Below are 18,797 nucleotides of genomic sequence, written 5' to 3'. Positions count from 1 at the left end.
TTAGGTTGGGTTGGGTTGGGTTAGGTTAGGTTGGGTTGGGTTGGGTTAAGTTAGGTTGGGTTGGGTTAAGTTAGGTTAGGTTGGGTTGGGTTGGGTTGGGTTGGGTTGGGTTGGGTTGGGTTGGGTTGGGTTGGGTTGGGTTGGGTTGGGTTGGGTTGGGTTGGGTTGGGTTGGGTTGGGTTGGGTTGGGTTGGGTTGGGTTGGGTTGGGTTGGGTTGGGTTGGGTTGGGTTGGGTTGGGTTGGGTTGGGTTGGGTTGGGTTGGGTTGGGTTGGGTTGGGTTGGGTTGGGTTGGGTTGGGTTGGGTTGGGTTGGGTTGGGTTGGGTTGGGTTGGGTTGGGTTGGGTTGGGTTGGGTTGGGTTGGGTTGGGTTGGGTTGGGTTGGGTTGGGTTGGGTTGGGTTGGGTTGGGTTGGGTTGGGTTGGGTTGGGTTAGGTTAGGTTAGGTTGGGTTGGGTTGGGTTAAGTTAGGTTGGGTTGGGTTAAGTTAGGTTGGGTTAGGTTAGGTTGGGTTAGGTTAGGTTGGGTTGGGTTGGGTTAGGTTAGTTTAGGTTTGGAATCATACAAAATTTCGTCCTCTTCTTTATGTTAATTTTTTGAGTGCACTCAAAACCGAGTGAATCATTGAGTGCACCGTTTTCTGTTGCATCCTTGTCACATTTGTGACCTACATACTAAATTTCAAGTCTTTAGCTCATACCGTTCCCGAGATTTTGTTAAACTAGACCGAAAACCGCCAAAAAGCGGTAAAATGCCGCCAACCAATGCACCGATCTTAGAGAATGTACACAATGAGCATGCATTGTGTATTTATGGTATTATATGTGTTGTTTTGACAGTAAGTAGAATTCATACCATGTGTTGTGTACTTGGAATATTGTATTTTTTATGGAATTATATGAGTTGTCATACCGGTATGCGTTGGAGTAACCTAATAACGTGACTAGTTGACTCCTAAGAAAATAAAATGTTAATTAATCAAAGGGAGGCTACAATATTCGGACTGTTGCAGGGGCTCTTCTGAAAATCTGCAGCTATCTGTTAGCTGTATGACCTTTAATACTAACCTATCGTGTTACTGTACCCACAGACCCATACCGATTCTCCAAACGGAATCAATTTTTTACCATTTAGTACTACATGGATTAATTTTGGCATTGCGAATACTGAAAGCGTTTCTTTCTTACTTTAATACTAACCTATCGTGTTACTGTACCCACAGACCCATACCCATTCTCCAAACGGAATCAATTTTTTACCATTTAATACTACATGGATTAATTTTGGCATTGCGAATACTGAAAGCGTTTCTTTCTTAACTTTAATACTAACCTATCGTGTTACTGTACCCACAGACCCATACCCATTCTCCAAACGGAATCAATTTTTTACCATTTAATACTACATTTAATACTGAAAGCGTTTCTTTCTTAAAAAATGAGAGCTCCACAGTTTATAATTTTAACATCGTCCTGCGAAGCTGGGACACTCTCTACTAAATAACCGACATGATTTTCCATTTTTCATTCCAGGTAATTCTACTTCTGCTTGTGTTTGCTACCCGGAATCGTCTCAACTTTCTGGACACCCTGTTCAAAGAATCTTCAGCCTGTCTGAGTGCTCTCCCCTCTCTCTTCATTCAGCCTGTCATCTCTTTCATTTTGCTTGTGCTTTTCTTTACCCTGTGGATTAGTGTCATAGTCTGTCTGGCTACAGCAAGTAAGTTCTCGGTTAACTTCGCCTTAGTCTTACTAGGGGTTTTTATTTATTTAGACTGTCGAATAACTCGGAAGTCGGACTTGTAGTCTTTTTTTATTTAGTGCCGTCTCATCTTATAAAGAATGCAATGGATTGGGACTTTGGATAGAGAATTATTTAGGTATTTTTCCCTTGGTCTTCTAAGCCTTGGGAAACGCCACTTTGCTTTTCAGGAGCCTAAATACTTAACTCTTTTTTTTATTTATTTAGACTGTCGAATAACTCGGAAGTCGGACTTGTAGTCTTTTTTTATTTAGTGCCGTCTCATCTTATAAAGAATGCAAAGGATTGGGACTTCGGATAGAGAATTATTTAGGTATTTTTCCCTTGGTCTTCTAAGCCTTGGGAAACGCCACTTTGCTTTTCAGGAGTCTAAAGTTATGTCCACACATAGTCGACCGACTGTCGATCGACATTCACTGAACAGTCCACACTGTGTCAATAACATAGGTTTACCTCGTCAATCGACGGCCGGTTGACTATATTTGGACACACCTTGATGTTTCCTCCCCTCCCATGTTACAGATTACCCTGGTCAAAAGCAGGTGAAACCATTTTCCGACCTAACCTTCTCTCCTGTGATGACCAGTACTGGACCTTCTTCACCAGCAGTTACCTATGATGTGAATTCAATGAACTCTACTACACGTCCTAATACTACCATGGCTGTCACCGAATATAAAAGTGAGTTTGGGTCTTTCCTTGCACCAGTCCGGTCCTTGTTACCCACATTTTTCTCGCAACGAGATGAGAAGGATTGTGTGGCCATTTTAGCATTGAAACTTAAGGCTGTGAAAAATATCATTAAGTTACTTATTGGAGCCTTACAAAGATTTGCCTGGGTTTGTCTTGGCAGGACAAAGTACCCCCTTTTCAATTCAAAGGTAATAAAAGTTATTACCTAAATCTAGAAATACCTACCCATTAAGTTAAGAAATAACTCATATTTAAAAGAATAAATTTGTAAACCTCACTCTGCGAAAGACAAACGGGCTCAAAAACGAATGTGTTAATTCCCTATTCTGCACATTTTTGCCAAAATAGAATGATTTAAGAAAATTAGTCAGGCTACTCGTCTTTTAATATATACTTATAATTATTATTCCAAGTCCTTCAGATTCTGCATACCATATATTATGCTTAGTTAGATCTAATTTGTAATCATGTAATGCCTATGGTGCCTCCACCTCAGTGTGTGAACTATGAAATGTGAACTGTGAAATGTGAATGAGTGAATGGATCTCGTTCTTATAATATAAGATTTAGACTGTCGAATAACTCGGAAGTCGGACTTGTAGTCTATTTTATTTAGTGCCGTCTCATCTTATAAAGAATGCAAAGGATTGGGACTTTGGATAGAGAATTATTTAGGTATTTTTCCCTTGGTCTTCTAAGCCTTGGGAAACGCCACTTTGCTTTTCAGGAGCCTAAATACCTAACTCTTTTCTTTTCAGGAGTCTAAAGTTATGTCCACACATAGTCGACCGACCGTCGATCGACATTCACTGAACAGTCCACACTGTGTCAATAACATAGGTTCACCTCGTCAATCGACGGCCGGTTGACTATATTTGGACACACCTTGATGTTTCCTCCCCTCCCATGTTACAGATTACCCTGGTCAAAAGCAGGTGAAACCATTTTCCGACCTAACCTTCTCTCCTGTGATGACCAGTACTGGACCTTCTTCACCAGCAGTTACCTATGATGTGAATTCAATGAACTCTACTACACATGTCAGCAGATGGTGATAGCAGGGGCAGTGGCCAGATGGTATTTCAACGGGTGAGTGTTTTTGATCGGAAGGACGTGGGTTCGAATCACAACCAAAGCATGAAATGTTCTCTCTTTTTCTTATGTGATGATCTCTTTGGTAGAGTTTTCGTGGAAGATCTCCTAAAATTTTTATATGTAATGATGATTTGACATCGTGATAGAGGTATAAGAATTGTGTTTAGAGAATGTCTTTGATGTCAATTTTGTTGGTTTTTAATTTCGATTATGTACTGTTCGACCGTTAATTTGGGTGAAATCTTTGAAATCGTCAAAAAGTGTTCTCTTTTCTCAGGACTTTAAATTTCGGCCAAAGTAGGTAGCTCAAAAATATAAAAAACGGAATATCTAATTATTTTAAGATTGACCGCGCCCAATCAGGCACGTACATAATGGAATAGAATAATAAAGTACATAATTGTAATTATCACAAGATTTTAAAATGGAATTTGCATAATATGTACCTATGGTTTAGCTTAATCTAACTCGGTTATCAAATTCTTTTTCTCTTTCAAAGTAACCTCAAAACCAGTAGATATAACTTTGCTGTAGGTAAATGCAATACGATTTTTCACTTAATAAAACTGCTAATTTCAATATTAATCTTATCTTTTGTTTTTCATATGTAAATCAGCTCCTACTTTTATATTTAATCTTACATACTATGGAAAATAAATAAGCTAGTAAAATTCTCCAATGGAATACTAATTGAAGAGAAAACAGTTGGTTATGCTGTCATGAATGATGTGATATTATTGTTAGCCGTTGAAGCCAAAAAGCAGAAGACAATACCAGCTAAAATCAGAAAGCAAGAACAAGAAAGATTCGTCGTCAGCTAGGGATACTTTATTTTTTGGTTTTCGATCATGTTTTTTTTTTTCGGCAATTATGATTTCGATTTATTTAGATTTTTTACTTTATTTTTTGGCTTTCACAATCTTGGCTTTTGGTTTACGGGCGAGGTCTTTGAAAGGTCCCAAATGTCTTCGTACCATAACACCCCTCCACCAGGCTTGTATTTTAGTTGCCATTTGGTTCTGGTAGTATTCAAAGTCTTGTTGTCTCTTGATTTCCGCTTTAATAGCCTCATAATCTTCAATCTCGGCTTTCCTCTCGTTGTACTGGGGACAAAGGAAGAGGTGATACATACATCAACAATTCACCCAATTTTGAAACTAAAAGTCTCAAATTTGGTGATGCACCTATGGCTGATCTTACCACTGAGAGTTCACACAGTATTAAGCGGTTTCTTTGACATCACCTATTTGATTTAACTCTGGATCAACTGAAAACTCTCTGTTTTCAGACATAGGAGGTTTGGAATTGATGCTTCAGTATTACCTACCTATGTATGTATTTACTCGCAATCAGACCAATGCAACTTATTATGTTATAATGACAACACTTTTTTAACTCTTTTACATTTTCAGATTCCTGTATTATTTAGATGTAAGAAATTTGAAACTTTCACTTCAAATCTGTGTTGAAAAATGTCCTGACCGAAACATGGAAACAATGAATGACATTCAAGAGTTTTATTCAAGGACACATTCCTCTTTATGCAGGTGAGAAAATGCTGAAAAGTCTATTAGACAGCCTGAGCTTCAGTGGCATACATACTTTTGACCTGTGGCTAAAGGTAAAGTCTTGAGAACCGAGACCCACAAACTCCCTTTGAGTTTTTTTCAACTCTAGCCCTAAATAATACTGACTAACTCTCTGCATCCTAATGCCTGAATTATCGAATCTTGGCATTAAGTTTGAGTGCCTTTGGGGGAAATTTAAAGTCCCAATGAATGGGAACTCTTTTTGAACTTTTCGCCCTTGAACCATACTTAGGTACCATCCGGAGACACGTAATTGGGTCACTTATTTTATATTGTTACAGACGAGTTTTCTACTATTCAATTTTGTCTTGTTTATCAATTCAGTTTTGTCTTGTTTATTTAAAATCTAGGTGTAACAATCGGGGAACAATGTTTGTGACAAGCATTTAAATATGTTTAACACAATTAAAAATTCCTTTAATTTCGTCTTGTTTGCTTTTAGCTATGACATTGATGTTCTGAACTTGACAGCCTCCCGGTATTTCAATTCCAAAGTGAAGCCTGAACATCAGACTTCTGCTCTGCATTCTTCTCTAGGCCCATGCCCACCTTTTCCAGTTTATAAGAGGTAAGAATCACAACCTATGTTACCTAGTAGTAAAGAAATTTCCTAAAATCCAACAGTTAGCCCAAAGGAATCACCCTAGTTAGGTCTGATTGAGAGGCTGACAAAAAGTGTTAACCCTGTCTGTAGGAAAAGGCAAAAGAAGAAAGAAATTTCCTAAAATGAAAATATTTGGAGGAACACAATAGGATGTAGAAATTTGTAAAAAAGGAACTTTGAATTTTAAACCCTTTCTGAAGTTTAGGTCTTTTTGGTTTGTTTCAGTACTCCCATTTTGAACCGATGTGTCCCTGAGGCAGTCAAGGATATCACAGAGGAAGTTTTATCAGGAGTGTATGGACTACTCAACAGTTGGAAGCTGGTGCAAATACTGACTAACTCTCTGCATCCTAATGCCTGAATTATCGAATCTTGGCATTAAGTTTGAGTGCCTTTGGGGGAAATTTAAAGTCCCGATGAATGGGAACTCTTTTTGAACTTTTCGCCCCTGAACCATAAGTACCATCCGGAGACACGTAATTGGGTCACTTATTTTATATTGTTACAGACAAGTTTTCTACTATTCAATTTTGTCTTGTTTATCAATTCAGTTTTGTCTTGTTTATTTATCTAGGTGTAATAATCGGGGAACAATGTTTGTGACAAGCATTTAAATATGCTTAACACAATTAAAAATTCCTTTAATTTTGTCTTGTTTGTTTTCAGCTATGACATTGATGTTATGAACTTGACAGCCTCCCGGTATTTCAATTCCAAAGTGAAGCCTGAACATCAGACATCTGCTCTGCATTCTTCTCTAGGCCCATGCCCACCTTTTCCAGTTTATAAGAGGTAAGAATCACAACCTATGTTACCTAGTAGTAAAGAAATTTCCTAAAATCCAACAGTTAGCCCAAAGGAATCACCCTAGTTAGGTCTGATTGAGAGGCTGACAAAAAGTGTTAACCCTGTCTGTAGGAAAAGGCAAAAGAAGAAAGAAATTTCCTAAAATGAAAATATTTGGAGGTACACAATAGGATGTAGAAATTTGGAAAAAAGGAACTTTGAATTTTAAACCCTTTCTGAAGTTTAGGTCTTTTTGGTTTGTTTCAGTACTCCCATTTTGAACCGATGTGTCCCTGAGGCAGTCAAGGATATCACAGAGGAAGTTTTATCAGGAGTGTATGGACTACTCAACAGTTGGAAGCTGGTGCAGCAGATACTCTCTGATGTGTACAAGGCCTGGCCTCAGATATTGGGATTTACCTTCTTATCTCTGAGTAAGGGTTCTAAGATGTACGCAATTAATGACCTTTTTGTATGTCTCCCAATAAGTTATTTAGCTTCGGAGATGTTATAATATATTATACATATACTTTTCTATTACCTTATTTTGTAAAAGAAATGTTGATATATTGAATTCAATTTCATAAAGTTCCTTGATTAAGTTTATATTTGCCTGTAGACGCCTCTGGTCCTAGTCTTGTCAACATGTTGTTTTGCACAGCTAATGTTCCTACATCTGGTTGGGTTGGGTTGGGTTAAGTTAGGTTGGGTTGGGTTAAGTTAGGTTGGGTTAGGTTAGGTTGGGTTAGGTTAGGTTGGGTTAGGTTAGGTTAGGTTAGGTTTGGAATCATACAAAATTTCGTCCTCTTCTTTATGTTAATTTTTTGAGTGCACTCAAAACCGAGTTTCTGAGTGCACTCAAAGTAGAATGCATTGGAGACTTTCATCCACTTTCACCTCCACTTCCGCTTTCGCCTCCACCTCCATTTTCACTTTCACCTCCACCTCCATTTTCATTTTCGTCTCCACATTAAATTTTGCCTTTACCTCCATCTCCACTTTCGCCTCCACCCCTATTTCTACCCCAATCTGGAGTTCTTCTCTGCGCCACTGCTGGTTATTTGTGTGTTCGCCTTCTTTATTGCGCACTGTGTCATTTCTCTGTACGAGGTAAGTGAGAATCTGATTCTCCTCATTCTTAACCCTTAACTGGTGAGGTTGGGTCTGTGACAGACCCCACCTCACCAAATTTATTTTTGTCGTAGCGGCAACCCTATACTGAGATCTTTATGGTTTATAGTACCTTTAAGTTAGTGTGTTATTGACCTTGTGACGAGAATTATATAAATAAAAAGTGAGATACATTCACTCACTCATTCACACACTGATCGTTCTATCTCCAGATCCCCAACCCCTAGAAATCTGAAAGCGATATTCCTAATATGTTCTAGATGTGCAATAAGAAATGATTTTGCCGAACTTCAAACCGATTTTGAGTTATGATCAATTTTCCTCGGCGAAGCACGGGTAATCTGCTAGTTTCGATTTAAAATGGTCAAACCATTGTGTCAACAAAAATTAAATTACGAAGGAAAGCCTTTAATGAGTCTCTTTCTATCTTGTAGTATTCTTCAACCTAAGGATTTGATGGCATAGTTTTATTATTATTCACTTTTTTCCTTTTCGTATTACTTCAAGGCACATTCTTTTACATCCATGCCTAGCCAAGACCGGAAAAATTCGGTCAGAAAATTTCCGTCCTGCCCGGGATTCGAACCCAGCACCTCCAGGTTTAGAGTCAGTGTTCTTGACCACTCGGCCACATAGGTGGGCAAGAGATCTTATTTAAGTAGGTACTTACCTTATTTTTGCAATTTATATTTCAGGCATGGACTGTACTGGCAAGTAACGCTCTCAATCTAGCCACCGTGAACAGTGTAGGAGATTTCATTCTGTTCCTGGGTAAATGCATTGTGACCGCCGTCACTGGTTCAGCCGCCATCTTGGTTCTGAGGGAAGACCCCAATCTGGAGTTCTTCTCTGCGCCACTGCTGGTTATTTGTGTGTTCGCCTTCTTTATTGCGCACTGTGTCATTTCTCTGTACGAAGTAAGTGAGAATCTGATTCTCCTCATTCTTAACCCTTAACTGGTGAGGTGGGGTCTGTCACAGACCCCACGAAAATTTATTTTTTTCGTAGCGGCAACCCTATACTGAGATCTTTTTGGTTTCTAGTACCTTCAAGTTAGTGTGTTCTTGACTTGTGACGAGAATTATATAAATAAAAAGTGAGATACACTCACTCACTCTTTCACACACTGATCGTTCTATCTCCAGATCCCCAACACCTAGAAATCTGAAAGCGATATCCCTAATATGTTCTAGATGTGCAATAAGAAAGGATTTTGCCGAACTTCAAACCGATTTTGAGTTATGATCAATTTTCCTCGGCGAAGCATGGGTTACCTGTTAGTTTCGATTTAAAATCGTGGGAGAAAACGCTGTACGCTTAAATGAGTTTTCCGTGGGATTAAATCTTGTTCACCGATGAAATCGGGACGATAAGACCATAGCAGTTACAGTTCCCTCTGTCAAACCTCTTTAAAAAAAAAAAGAAAAAAAAAGAAAGGATTTTGCCGAATTTTAAACCGATTTTGAGTTATGATCAATTTTCCTTGGTGAAGTACGGGTAACCTGCTAGTTTCGATTTAAAATCGTGGGAAAAATGCTGTACGCTTAAATAAGTTTTCCGTGGGATTTAATCTTGTTCACCGATGAAGGTTTTCTTCTGCAAAATTGTATAGCATAATCGCACCCCCTGCAGATCTCCAAGTTCCCATTTTCTGTTCTGTTCCCAGATTGTAATAGACACTCTGTTCCTATGCATCAGTGAAGACCAATATATGAACGGGGACGAAGGCCAGTGGAAATCTTCAGCTCTCCTAACGTCAGTTCAGCATAAAGCAAACAAGAGAAATAACAACGAGACAATAGTTATGTCTGAAGTTCCTGAACTAACACCTATGAATGCAGTCTGAATCAGCTAGTGGCTAGCCCTGCTGTATGAATCAAGAGACTTGACAGGGTTGAAACTCCGTCCAAGGTTTGATTCTAGCTTGAACGTAGAGATGCATTTGAGACAGATATTCAGATTCAAGCGAGCAAAGATTTGAGTCATTACAGACTGGATGTCATCCAACTTACACAGGTGAATTTGTAAGCTTGATTCGAGCCTTACATCCAATCGTGTGTGCTGACTGGGAAAATACCTACCTACCTTGTTTGCCAGTCTGTCGTCTGTCTCATATCTACCTATTCTAGTCAAGAAATACCTACTAAGTTACGGGTGTTGGTAGGTAGCAGGGCCATATCCAGGATTTTGTCGAGGAGGGGGAGGGGGTGGGCCGAGAGTCCAAACAGTGATATATTATACGGGGGGGTGGATGCTCCAAATTTTCGGAGCCTTGCCTACAGTAAAGGTCAAAAATTAAGCTTGAGAGGGGGGGGGGCTTGGCCCCGCCCTTAAATACGGCCCTGACTTCAAATTATCTCAGGATAAGGGCAAGAAATTCGGTTTATTTAGATAACTATAGCTCGATTCTGGCTACCTAGGTCAGGGGTTTCCAACTAGCGGCCCGCGGGTTTCCAACTAGCGGCTTGCTACCCTATGTACATACATAATTATGTGGCCCTGGAAGTACCTCCTGAACTAACACCTATGAATGCAGTCTGAATCAGCTAGTGGCCAGCCCTGCTGTATAAATCAAGAGACTTGATAGGGTTGAAACTCCGTCCAAGGGTAGGTTTGATTCCAGCTTGAACGTAGAGATGCATTTGAGACAGATATTCAGATTCAAGCGAGCAAAAATTTGAGTCCAAATGTGGCTTGAAAGTAAGTACTTGTTCTGATTCAAGTGTCTATCCATTGAGCTCAGACATACTTGTACTGTATGTTTATTCGAAAAAGATATTTGAAGAGCTAGGCTGGCCTCACATTTGTACTCGTAGTAAGCGCGACTTTGAGCAGTTCTTTTAAGATTATATACGCTTTGGATTGATTCGAAAGATTTTCTTATTCCGTTAAGGGGAAAGGATATACCTAGTTTTGTCTAAATGTATGTGTGTCAATTATTTTTTTAGGGTTATTTGCTATTTTTCTTACGAGTTTATTTTGACGTTCATTTTTGTGGCGAAAATTTAAAGCAGCTTATTTCCCTTTCCACAGTAACACTGTACCTGTATTTCATGTGTATGTTCTTTTTCACTTACATTCGATGTACCAATCTTTTATATAACTTTTTTTAAATATTATTTATACCTACCTTTTATTATATTTCCCTACATTTTATTATGTAATTCCTATAACACAACTTGGTAGCTATAAATCGCGAAATCGGTCATTAGAAATGTAACTTGAAAAGTTAGGCAGAAAAGTTTGATTTTTCTGTCAATTGAAGACATTCTTTCCTAATTTAAATACTCTCCTTCCTATCTACTTGATTCAATTTTATTTAATTTTATTTTAAGACTGACATTCGTGTTTTATTTTATTTTTTAAATCCCTTTTTTAATTTTTTGCACAACGTAATCATGTTTGATACTTTTTCAATTATAATTGTCAATTAACTGCACATAAGAACTCTTACATTCGATGTACCAATCTTTTATATAACTTTTTTTAAATATTATTTATACCTACCTTTTATTATATTTCCCTACATTTTATTATACATGTAATTCCTATAACACAACTTGGTAGCTATAAATCGCGAAATCGGTCATTAGAAATGTAACTTTAAAAGTTAGGCAGAAAAGTTTGATTTTTCTGTCAATTGAAGACATTCTTTCCTAATTTAAATACTCTCCTTCCTACCCACTTGTTTCAATTTTATTTAATTTTATTTTAAGACTGACATACGTGTTTTATTTTATTCCTTAAAACCCTTTTTTTAATTTTTTGCACAACGTATAATCATGTTTGATACTTTTTCAATTATAATTGTCAATTAACTGCACATAAGAACGTCTTGTAGCTTTAGATTTAAATGTACAATTATTAATGTTACAGTGTTTATAGTTGATAACAAATTTTATTTAATGTTAGCGTTTAATGTTTGTGGTATTGCCTTGATCTCATTTCATGAACTATTTAATTCCCTTGATTATAATTTTTTACTAATTTTGTATTCCAGAATGTTGAGGCAAAATGGTAACTTCTTTATACACAATACATAATACATAATTTTATTATTTGATAACAAATTTTATTTAATGTTAGCGTTTAATGTTTGTGGTATTGCCTTGATCTCATTTCATGAACTATTTAATTCCCTTGATTATTATTTTTACTAATTTTGTATTCCAGAATGTTGAGGCAAAATGGTAACTTCTTTATACACAATACATAATTTTATTATTCTTTTTATACCTACTTTTCCCAAGGTTCTTGATAATCTGGAATTTTTTGAAATGTCAAAATGCATTTCATGATCCATCATTGCCTCTACAAATACAAAATATTTCCATTTATGAATTCCTCTTTTTTTACAATAGGGTTCCTTTTTTATAACTTTTGTATTTTAGTTACAAATACCTAATAGTTTTATTTAGAACTTGAATATTTTATTTCTGTAACCCGTTTAATTGCCATTAGTTACTTCTGGAGAACCTTTTCCCCCGGTCGAAAATTATTTAAGTTATATCTTTCCTTTGTCCTTAGAATTCCTTAACAAATTTTCCCAAATTAACTGCTTCTAGATGCAATTATTGTTGTGTTCTCTAAATTGGCACCTAGTTATCTAAATTAGTGTTTCTATCTAAAATATTTTTTAATTATATTTTTAATATTTATATTTATTTTGCTGTTGTTGCTTACATGAGATTTTAACTTTATGTTAGACCTGTACTTAACCCTTATGAAACCACGTTAAGTTTTATTATTTTTATGTTAGGTCTTTTTGTGGTGCCCCTCTTCTACTAAAGTGCTTTATAAAACCATTTTATTTTGATTTTTATTGAGGTTCAAAGTAACCTCAAAACCAGTAGATATAACTTTGCTGTAGGTAAATGCAATACGATTTTTACCTTAATAAAACTGCTAATTTCAATATTAATCTTATCTTTTGTTTTTCATATGTAAATCAGCTCCTATTTTTATATTTAATCTTACATGCTCTAGGCGCTCTCCTGATCACCATATTCAAAATACCGCGCCTTATTCTGTCCTTTATACATCAGAGGTGAGTAGAACATATACCCTCGTTACCCTTCAGTTCGTAATTTTGTTAGGTTTATATTAGATATCCTATGTATGAGAGTCAGCAATTAAGTATCCAAAATACATAATATAACGGTAAGCAATAATGTCGTAACTTTGCGAGAGATAATATGAAGAAGAGCTCTTTTCATTATTTTCAGAGGACTACTCAGTTCTTGGGTCGGAGGTATAGATAGGGAGATCTACCTGATTGACTGAGTAGGCCACTGAAAAGTTCAGTGCCTTTGGGGGAAATTTAAAGTCCCGATGAATGGGAACTCTTTTTGAACTTTTCGCCCCTGAACCATAAGTACCATCCGGAGACATGTAATTGGGTCACTTATTTTATATTGTTACAGACAAGTTTTCTACTATTCAATTTTGTCTTGAGCTGTTCTCCTCCCTGTTTATAGTCCCACAGCCAGACGCTAGTCTACTCTCTGTTTAACGTCCCCTAGCCAGACCCACCCTTGATCAATGATTGAGTGTACCTAAATCATCATGTTTAGAAGAAAAACAATATGCATTCTCCTCATCGAAAATTATTAACTGGTGAGGTGGGGTCTGTCACAGACCCCACGAAAATTTATTGTTGTAGCGGCAACCCTATACTGAGATCTTTTTGGTTTCTAGTTCCTTCAAGTTAGTGTGTTCTTGACCTTGTGACGAGAATTATATAAATAAAAAAAGAGATACACTCACTCACTCTTTCACACACTGATCGTTCTATCTCCAGAACCCCAACACCTAGAAATCTGAAAGCGATATTCCTAATATGTTCTAGATGTGCAATAAGAAAGGATTTTTTTGCCAGAGGACTACTCAGTTCTTGGGTCGGAGGTATAGATAGGGAGATCTACCTGATTGACTGAGTAGGCCACTGAAAAGTTCTTTTTTTTTACTCACTCACTCACTTACTCAATCAGTCACTCACTCTTTCTACTTCGCGGATCCAGCCTTGTAAAAGTTTCATAGTTTCCTTTTATAAATTGAATCTTTCAACTATTTACCAATGAACCTATAAAAATTATATTGAACACCAACCTTAGTGGTGTAGTGGTTAGCCCGGTGGACTTGGAATCTGGAGGTTGGTGGTTCGAGTGAAAGTCAAGCCATGGAATTAAGCGTAGTGTATGTATTAAGCGGGGAACCACATTTTTGACAAGCAGTTATGCTTGAGATAGTTAAACATTTCTTACATAACCTTATATTGAACGAAAACCGAAAGCCACAAAAGCAAGACTATCTTCCTATTTGACGTAAACAGGGCGGCAGATATTATGATTGATCAAATTGATTATTAAAAAATACAGTCACTGTACGTACCTATCTTAAGTACTCTACCTACTTCAAAGCTTTGTGTAGTCTGTGTACCCATTTCACCACAATGATGAAAAACCGCAGTTAATCGATAATCTTTCGTTGTCAAGTAAACGTACACCCGCTGGGCGCTAGGTAGCACCACAAAATAGTTATTAAAAATGAACCGAGGTTCGTTATGCCCAAGGAACGGCCATTCACCCTACAACACAAAAGAACCTTGAATAACAGAAAACTATAATGAAAAATAGGTAGGTACTCGTACACCCATGCAGGTTGCGTGCTAACTTGTGATAATAATTTCCTTTGAAAAGGATGCAATAATAGTGTAAGAGGCCCTGCTACAATTGGGGGGGCTTAAGCCCCCCAAGCCCCCCCCCTATCGCCGCCTATGCCTATGGTTTGTTAAATGTAATAATTAGTATATATATTAATTACATTTTACATCCGTTTTAACAATTGATTTCGATATCTTCCAGAATTCACCCTAGTGCAATATGTGGACGCCACGTGGATTACATACATGTGGTGGGTGTATGTGTTTGGCCTCATTTGGATCTCGGAGTTTATTCTGGCATGTCAGCAGATGGTGATAGCAGGGGCAGTGGCCAGATGGTATTTCAACGGGTGAGTGTTTTTGATCGGAAGGACGTGGGTTCGAATCCCAACCAAAGAATGAAATGTTCTCTCTTTTTCTTATGTGTTGATCTCTTTGGTAGAGTTTTTGTGGAAGATCTCTTAAAATTTTTTTATGTAATGATGATTTGACATCGTGATAGAGGTATAAGAATTGTGTTTAGAGAATGTCTTTGATCTCAAATTTGTTGGTTTTGAATTTCGATTTATGTACTGTCGGCCGTTAATTTGGGTGAAATCTTTGAAAATGCTCAAAAAGTGTTCTTTTTTCTCAGGACTTTAAATTTCGGCCAAAGTAGCTCAAAAATATAAAAATCGGAATATCTAATTATTTTAAAATTGACCGCGCCCAATCAGGCACGTACATAATGGAATAGAATAATAAAGTACATATGTAATTGTAATCATCACAAGATTTTAAAATGAAATTTGCATAATATGTACCTATTATTTAGCTTAATCTAACTCGGTTATCAAATTCTTTTTCTCTCCAGAGGTCGCAATAACAAAGGCGAAGAAGCTAGCAAGTGGCTGGTCCTGAAATCAGTGAAGACTCTATGGATGTATCATTTAGGTTCCATGGCTCTAGGCGCCCGCTTTAATAGCCTCATAATCTTCAATCTCGGCTTTCCTCTCGTTGTACTGGGGACAAAGGAAGAGGTGATACATACATCAACAATTTACCCAATTTGGAAACTAAAAGTCTCAGTACACCACTTTTTGTGCACATCCATTATTGGTGCATAACCTAAGAACATAATAGAAATTTTTGTTTACATTAAAAATTAGTAAGATTTTGTTTAATTCTTATGGAAACAGAAGGAAATTTTATTTTTACTTTTTGGGTCCCATTAGGCCATAAAGGGTTCCGCAGGGACCATTTTCCTCAGTAAATTCTAACAGTTCACTGAACTACTAGTCATATTTTGCTTTACTTACCACTCGTGTTAGTTCTTCTAATTTCTCCAGTTGTTGATCTCGTTCCAAGGTGACCATTGTAAATGATATTTGTGTTAAATAGGTCTGTCACTCAAGATAGGTGACTTTTCAACAAGATAACTGACTCACACATTTCATGGACACCCACTCATACCATGGACAAGCAAGCTTCTCTTTGACTTGTAAACACTGAACAATGATGCTTGGATGACGACAGAATTTTTGTTATTCCAACTGATACAAAAGCCATGGTTTTACCCTTTTCTTTTTGGGTCCCATTAGGCCATAAAGGGTTCCGTAGGGGCCATTTTCCTCAGTAAATTCTAACAGTTCACTGAACTACTAGTCATATGTTGCTTTACTTACCACTCGTGTTAGTTCTTCTAATTTCTCCAGTTGTTGATCTCGTTCCAAGGTGACCACTTTAAGTTTGATTTCCTTCTGTTCCAAATCGTTCTCGTACTTTTGTTTCCACCAGTCTAGTTGATCGTTCAAATCCTGGAAATATGTATATTGAAAGAACGAAGTTCCTAGTTTTAAGACGATTTTGTATTGTTTGTCTATTTCTTTATGCTCAGGGGGCCAAATTGGGGCCTAATTTTGATAATGAAATTCATTAATTTTGTACGGATTTTGGCCATTTTAAGTTTGATTTCCTTCTGTTCCAAATCGTTCTCGTACTTTTGTTTCCACCAGTCTAGTTGATCGTTCAAATCCTGGAAATAGATTGAAAAAACGAAGTTCCTAGTTTTAAGACGATTTTGTATTGTTTGTCTATTTCTTTATGCTCAGGGCCAAATTGGGGCCTAATTTTGATAATGAAATTCATTAATTTACTTGTAGGGATTTTGAATACTTTGATTTACCTGTACGCATTTTGAATACTTTGACTACTTGTAGGTACATATTTTGAATATTTTGATTTACCTGTACGGATTTTGAAAACTTTAATTCACCTTTACTCATTTTAATACTTTGATTACTAATAGGTACAAATTTTGAATACTTTGTATACCTGGAGGTATAGATTTTGAATACTTTGATTTACCTGTACGGATTGTCAATACTCAATTTACCTGTACGGATTTTCTCAGGAAGTTCATAATTTCATTGGCCACTCTATGTTCTTGCTCAATGTGCTGTGTTGTGTCCAGTATATTCTGCTGGTGTTGGGCTTGCTTCTTGTTGATCAGGTAGATGTTCTGTTCGGTCTTTGCCTGGTACCATTTCGAGTAGTAGTTCACTTGGATGTCCTTCAGCGTCAGCTTGTCCTCACGATCGTCCTAAGAAGAAAAGTGGAAGCGGGGGTGTTAGTTTATCCACCGTCATTTCAGTCCCGAGATAATACAACGAGAATTCTCCTAAGAAGAAAAGTGGAAGCGGGGGTGTTAGTTTATCCACCGTCATTTCAGTCCCGAGATAATACAACGAGAATTCAGGGGTCGAGCGGATTGGAACACATCACATGCCTTCAGGCACACTCCATTTGTCAAGGGTCTAGGTTTTCCTTGCCCTTGGGATATATTTCTCGCACGTCGGAAGCGTAGTCGCGCTTTTAGTAAACCGGAGTCACCCGATGTCGCCCTAAAATCCAAACTTATGAATCTGACGTAGACCGGCGCCTAAGGTTTTCTCGAGAAACTTCATTATTCTTCAAGATTGGAACACATCACATGCCTTCAGGCACACTCCATTTGTCAAGGGTCTAGGTTTTCCTTGCCCTTGTGGGATATATTTCTCGCACGGAAGCGTAGTCGCGCTTTTAGTAAACCGGAGTCATCCATGTCGCCCTAAAATCCAAACTTATGAATCTGACGTGCGCGCGGCGCCTAAGGTTTTCTCGAGAAACTTTATTATTCTTCAAATTTATTCATATAATTCTTCAAATTCAAGGAGGTATTTTATAATTCAGCCTATAGGTAATTCCGGGCCCATGACCCAAAGTGTTAACTTACCATTAAGTTGGCGAGCTCTAGATCTGTCTCATGTTTTTCCTTATTGGTGGCAATCAGTTTTCGGACGGACCTATTGAGAATTTCCACCATTTGGGCTTTACGCGGTTTTTTCGGCTTGGCTTTTTGTGCTTCGGCGAGCGTTGTGCTAATTTTAGCTTTTCTTGCTGCTTCCTCCGCGGAGAAATCGGTAGCTATCTTTCTGAGTGTCGAGAATGTACCCGTCTCTTGAATTTCTTTCATGGTGGACTGAAGTACATGTTGGAGGGCTTTTCTGGAAAGCAAACGGATTTATGTTTATTTTTTAAACCATCAACCATTAGGTACCGTAGGTATGACAAATTAAATAAAGGATAAATTTCCATCCTTCGGCTAGGATAGAACCCGCGCTCTTCTGCTACCAGACAGCACCCGGGCAGGGTGACCTGCACTGGTAGATTAGTACTTGCTTCTGGTCTTTAATTGGTACTTACTTCTGTTATTTGGTACTTTTAGTACTTATTTCTGGTCTTTGTTGGTACTTATTTCTGGTCTTTGTTGGTACTTACTTCTGGTCTTTCAGATTCGGATGCCGCAGGTCTGTCAGGTCGCTGATGATTTCAACTTTGGTCAAACAGTCTTGCAGCAAGGTCACAATGTATGCCGTGTCTTGCTTTTCCATCGGGGCGGGAGTTGAAAAACTTTGCGAAGGTATAGGTAGGTAGGTAGGAAGGTATATAGGTAGGTAGGAAGGTAGGTAGGTAGGTAGGTAGGTAGGTAGGTACCTACGGCTACACGGCGCTGGAGGTAGGTATGTAAAGAGCGACAAATCACTGCCTACGCCACGCAAAAGACACAAAAGCGATTGTATAGGTACCTACGCGTGGTTATGCGGAAAGTAGGTACCTATAAAAGGTACCGCAGCAAGTTCACAATGTATGCCGTGTCTTGCTTTTCCATCGGGGCGGGAGTTGAAAAACTTTGCGAAGGTATAGGTAGGTAGGTAGGTACGGCTACACGGCGCTGGAGGTAGGTATGTAAAGAGCGACAAATCACTGCCTACGCCACGCGAAAGACACAAAAGCGAAGGTATATAGGTACCTACGCGTGGTTACGCGGAAAGTAGGTACCTAAAGAGAGACAAATCACTGCTTACACTACGCGCGACGCGAAAGCCACAAAAGCAAGACTATCTTCCTATTTGACGTAAACAGGGCGGCAGATATTATGATTGATCAAATTGATTATTA

The 18,797-nt window shown here is 37.9% G+C and overlaps 3 protein-coding genes and 1 long non-coding RNA gene across 4 annotated transcripts in view; 2 read left to right on the top strand and 2 right to left on the bottom strand.

The window, feature by feature from the left end:
• LOC103506924 (sialin-like) overlaps window positions 1-18,797 on the bottom strand; it is a 157,283-nt gene that overhangs the window by 92,248 nt on the left and 46,238 nt on the right. The window lies entirely within an intron of this gene.
• LOC103506943 (vacuolar protein sorting-associated protein 41 homolog) overlaps window positions 1-18,797 on the top strand; it is an 86,665-nt gene that overhangs the window by 62,958 nt on the left and 4,910 nt on the right. The gene's annotated exons all lie outside the window — the stretch shown is intronic.
• On the bottom strand, window positions 4,411-18,344 carry LOC113466438 (dynein regulatory complex protein 9-like). Its single transcript, XM_026821853.1, has 5 exons — window positions 18,117-18,344; window positions 17,572-17,842; window positions 16,693-16,899; window positions 15,983-16,114; window positions 4,411-4,650 (listed from the first exon to the last, which is right to left on the bottom strand). Exons 1-5 carry the CDS (start codon window positions 18,227-18,229, stop codon window positions 4,447-4,449), a joined length of 927 nt encoding a protein of 308 aa, XP_026677654.1. The 5' UTR covers window positions 18,230-18,344; the 3' UTR covers window positions 4,411-4,446.
• Window positions 7,557-9,454, top strand: LOC113466464. Its single transcript, XR_003390853.1, has 2 exons — window positions 7,557-7,636; window positions 9,324-9,454. It is a non-coding gene; the product is annotated as an uncharacterized LOC113466464 (long non-coding RNA).

Source organism: Diaphorina citri, unplaced genomic scaffold (assembly GCF_000475195.1).
Source record: "Diaphorina citri unplaced genomic scaffold, Diaci psyllid genome assembly version 1.1 scaffold13, whole genome shotgun sequence".
NCBI lineage: Eukaryota > Metazoa > Arthropoda > Insecta > Hemiptera > Psyllidae > Diaphorina > Diaphorina citri.
The sequence above is the reverse complement of the archived record's forward strand: the minus strand, read 5'-3'. Positions and strand labels throughout refer to the sequence as shown.

What these genes read in the sequence shown, in the direction of transcription:
- LOC113466438 (XM_026821853.1), bottom strand. Translation starts at nt 18,229, where the DNA reads ATGGAAAAGCAAGACACGGCATACATTGTGACCTTGCTGCAAGACTGT. An exon ending in CCGAATCTGAAAGACCAGAA is followed by an intron (nt 17,843 to 18,116) that starts GTAAGTACCAAC and finishes TTTGCTTTCCAG; the next exon opens with AAAAGCCCTCCAACATGTAC. An exon ending in TAGAAGAACTAACACGAGTG is followed by an intron (nt 4,651 to 15,982) that starts GTAAGTAAAGCA and finishes CTTTGTCCCCAG; the next exon opens with TACAACGAGAGGAAAGCCGA.